A 1,698-nucleotide genomic window follows, 5' to 3' on the forward strand; every position below is an offset into this window, starting at 1 on the left:
ATATATAGATATAGATATAGATGTATAGATATATATATATATATATATATATATATATATATATATCTATATTTATTATATATATATATATGTAATAGCGTGTACTATTATTATGTATTACTGTGTATTAGTTTGTAATAGTATGTGTCTAATAGTATGTATTACTATGTAATAGTATCCAATAGTATGTATTACTATGTGCTAACACTAAGTAATACTGTATAGTACTGTGTAATACTATGTAATACTATGTAGACGTATCTACTATCCCTTCTCTCTCGAATCCCGTCTTGAACAATTCCGACCACTTTCCAATCCTTATTTTCCGACCACTTTCCAATCCTTACTTTCCGACCACTTTCCAATCCTTTTTTTCCGACCACTTTCCAATCCTTTTTCTCCGACCACTTTTCAATCCTTTTTCTCCGACCACTTTTCAATCCTTATTTTCCTACTACTTTCCAATCCATAGTGCCCCCTTGCCTTTCTGCACCGTACCACGTGCGCGGCCTATATCCGCCTGTTGTACCTCATCACCTTTGAGACCGCCAGCAACGTTGCTAGGGTGGCGTTGCTAAGAGACGAGCGGGTGGCTAAAAATATAACAACCGGCAGTGACGCTGTGGTACTGGACCGTGCAGCGGTAGATCACTCACAGGCGGGTTTGATTGGCGATCTCATCAACCTGTTTTTGGGTAGAGATATGTCTGAGGCTCCGCAGTGGATAGAGGTTTGTGTCTGTGTCTGTATCTGTGTCGGTGCATTCGTATGCGTATGCGTATGCGTATGCGTATGCGTATGCGTATGCGTATGCGTATGCGTATGCGTATGCGTATGCGTATGCGTATGCGTCGGTGTCGGTGTATGTATGTGCGTACGGGTGTAGGTTTGTTTTGTGTATTTCTGTTTATCTTTATTTGCCACCGTGTGCTTTCTATCACTGATCCCTATAGTTCTAATCATATATCTCTGTTTTGGCATCAAACCCATACTGTCTATGTACGATCACTGGCACTACAGTCTCCCCTGAGTAGTGCTTCATAAGCTTGAATTCGTTGTCTCCTCCACAGAGCTACCATAATCACTCAGTTCACCTATTGCCCAAGCTTCCTGACTTGTGTATATACCCTATACCCTAACCCCCTCCGGCGACTTCCACCTGTGATCGGGCTTGCTCTACGCACCTATTTTGTAGCATAGCGTCCTTATCGCCTTATCCTGATCCCATGTTTTCTGTATTTCAATATCAGTCGGTGCCTAAGATTATCACGCGGCTGTGTGCGTACTATAGCCCTGACTGCCCGGACGATCCATCATCCACTCTCCCAGGTATGATTGTACAAAAGCATGACTCAAGTGTGACACATGCATAAGCACAACTCGTACACCAAAAGGTCGTTGTATCATATGCACAACCATGGCTGAAGTGTTAGTGGATCAATGTGATGCTCAAACTCACGAACAGGTATAATATGAGTACAATGCCATAACATACAGACACATATTTATATATATATATATATATATATATATATATATATATATGTATATATATATATACATATATATACATGTACATATACATATACATATACATATACATATACATATACATATTAATATACATATACATATACATATACATATACATATACATATACATATACATATACATATACATATACCATATACATATAC

General features: G+C 38.6%; 1 protein-coding gene across 1 annotated transcript; it reads left to right on the forward strand.

The window, feature by feature from the left end:
- Positions 1–472: 472 nt before the first annotated feature.
- Positions 473–730, forward strand: SARC_13012 (hypothetical protein; the record flags this gene model as incomplete). The annotated part of the gene is made up of 1 exon (XM_014292866.1): positions 473–730. A coding segment is annotated over one exon (258 nt), but the record flags the coding sequence as incomplete, so codon positions are not given.
- Between the last annotated feature and the right edge of the window lie 968 nt (positions 731–1,698).

The sequence above is a fragment of the Sphaeroforma arctica genome, assembly GCF_001186125.1.
Source record: "Sphaeroforma arctica JP610 unplaced genomic scaffold supercont1.2810, whole genome shotgun sequence".
Taxonomy (NCBI): domain Eukaryota; class Ichthyosporea; order Ichthyophonida; genus Sphaeroforma; species Sphaeroforma arctica.